The sequence below is a fragment of the Melozone crissalis genome, unplaced genomic scaffold (genome assembly GCF_028551555.1).
Source record: "Melozone crissalis strain CALT ecotype California unplaced genomic scaffold, PUWL_Pcris_2 ptg000111l_1, whole genome shotgun sequence".
NCBI classification, from domain to species: domain Eukaryota; kingdom Metazoa; phylum Chordata; class Aves; order Passeriformes; family Passerellidae; genus Melozone; species Melozone crissalis.
In genome coordinates, this window is record NW_026535888.1 from 5,081,084 (window position 1) to 5,083,414 (window position 2,331).

Here is a 2,331-nt window from a genome sequence, read left to right on the forward strand (position 1 = left end):
TGTCTGTGCCTGCAAGGATGGGGCAGCTGTGTGAGCTGGGGGAGAGGCCAGGGCTGCAGAGGGGGGATGTTGTTGGCAGCTGCATGAGGACGTTCAGCACTGATCTGCCCCCAGGCCTGCACACCGACATTGCTGCTGCAGCTCCAGAGAAGGCAACAAAAGGGCATCTCTGCAGAAAATTCTGCTGGGAGATCCTTTAGCTCTCTTAAAACCGCTGAGAGCACAGCCCCTCATTGACACAGTCTTGGACCACAGGGAATGTGGAGAGAAACACAACGAGAAATTGCACAAACAATGACATTTCTTTGGGGACAATATTAAGTAAAACAAAACAAAAGAACCTCCAAGATGAAACCAACAAGAACTATCAAAGATGACTTTTATTACAAGTGATTTGCAGAAATTGGCCAGCAGTTTAATGTTCCTGAAAGCATCCAGTCATCAGTGTCCACACTGCAGCCTTGAGCTCCTGGTTCCTCAGGCTGTAGATGAGGGGGTTCAGGGCTGGAGGCACCACTGAGTACAGAACTGACAGGACCAGATCCAGGGATGGGGAGGAGATGGAAGGGGGCTTCAGATGAGCAAATGTAGCAGCGCTGAGGAACAGAGAGACCACAGCCAGGTGAGGGAGGCAGGTGGAAAAGGCTTTGTGCCGTCCCTGCTCAGAGGGGATCCTCAGCACAGCCCTGAAGGTCTGCACATAGGAGAAAACAATGAACACAAAACAACCAAATAGCAAGGAGGCACTAACTGCAATTAGCCCGTGTTCCCTGAGGTAGGAATTTGAGCAGGAGAGCTTGAGGATCTGTGGGATTTCACAGAAGAACTGGCCCAGGTGATTGCCATGGCACAGGGACAGGGAAAATGTATTGGCCGTGTGCAGCAGTGAATAGACAAAGCCACTGGCCCAGGCAGTTGCTGCCATGTGGGCACACGCTCTGCTGCCCAGGAGGGTCTCGTAGTGCAGGGGTTTGCAGATGAACACGTAGCGGTCATAGCACATGATGGTCAGGAGAAAATACTCTGCTGAGATGAAGAGAAAGAAAAAGAGCTGTGTGGCACATCCTGAGTAGGAGATGGTCCTGGTGTCCCAGAGAGAATTGCGCATGGCTTTGGGGACAGTGGTGCAGATGGAGCCCAGGTCACTGAGGGCCAGGTTGAGCAGGAAGAAGAACATGGGCGTGTGCAGGTGGTGGCCGCAGGCTATGGCGCTGATGATGAGGCCGTTGCCCAGGAGGGCAGCCAGGGAGATGCCCAGCAAGAGGCAGAAGTGCAGGAGCTGCAGCTGCCGCGTGTCTGCCAATGCCAGCAGGAGGAAGTGGCTGATGGAGCTGCTGTTGGACATTTGCTGGGGCTGTACATGGGGACCTGTTCATGGAGAAAGGACAGTGACAAGTCAGGAGAGGCTGCTTTGAGCCAAACCTGAGCCATTTCCTGTAGATTGCCCCACTGGGACTCACCCACCATTGTTCCTGCTCTGGGAAAACCTTCACCCAGGTCCCTGCCTGAGCTCCAGCTGTGCTGGCTGAGTGTGCCAGGAGCAGCCAGGTCTGTTCATGGGAGCTCTCGAGGAGCCATCTCTGCCCCACTGCCCTGGGTTTGTGGCCATGAGGCAGAGGGACAAGGCTGGATATTCATGATTTTTCAGGGGAATCACTCAGCATGCAGACAGGCTTGGTAGCATCTGCACTCCTAGTTTTTTAGGACATGGGTGGCAGGAGCTGGTTTAAGGAATTTTTTCTGCCCACAGATCATTCCTGGCACTCTGAGGTCAGAAATCCCCAGCATTTCTGCTGCACTCAGAGTTTGGCACAGAGAGATGTGAGAGACAAAGGATTCCCTGTGGCTGAAGGAATATGAGGGACTGGATGGGCTTGTTCCCAACTGTCCTGGCTTTGCACCTTTGGCTGCAATCTGAGTACAATCACACACCCGAGTCACCCTGGGATAAACCAGACCCTGCCCAGAGCAGAAGGATACCTGAATGTCTCACCCTGCCTAAAGGTCTCTGGGCAAGGTCTCAGCACCCCCTTGTGCCAAGGACACTCACGGCTCCCTTGGCATATCCAGCAGCATTTCCTCAGCTGTGGCAGCTCTGCCCTTCCCCATGGGACATTCAGGGAACTCCCAGAGGCTCTGGCACAGATTTGCACCCAGGAGGGCAGCTCAGAGCTTGGAAGGGCACAGCAGGGAGATCCCTGGCTGTGGCCATGATGGGATCTCAGGGAGGGGGCTCAGCTCATTCCCCTTTCCCATGGACTGCTTTGCCCACAGCCCCACAGTTGCCAGGGAAGCTTGGGCACCCCATTCCCATGGACAGCCCTGCCTGGC

At 54.6% G+C, this 2,331-nt stretch overlaps 1 protein-coding gene across 1 annotated transcript; it reads right to left on the reverse strand.

Moving 5' to 3' along the window:
* Window positions 1-439: 439 nt before the first annotated feature.
* On the reverse strand, window positions 440-1,345 carry LOC128948063 (olfactory receptor 14J1-like; the record flags this gene model as incomplete). The annotated part of the gene is made up of 1 exon (XM_054292644.1): window positions 440-1,345. A coding segment is annotated over exon 1 (906 nt), but the record flags the coding sequence as incomplete, so codon positions are not given.
* Between the last annotated feature and the right edge of the window lie 986 nt (window positions 1,346-2,331).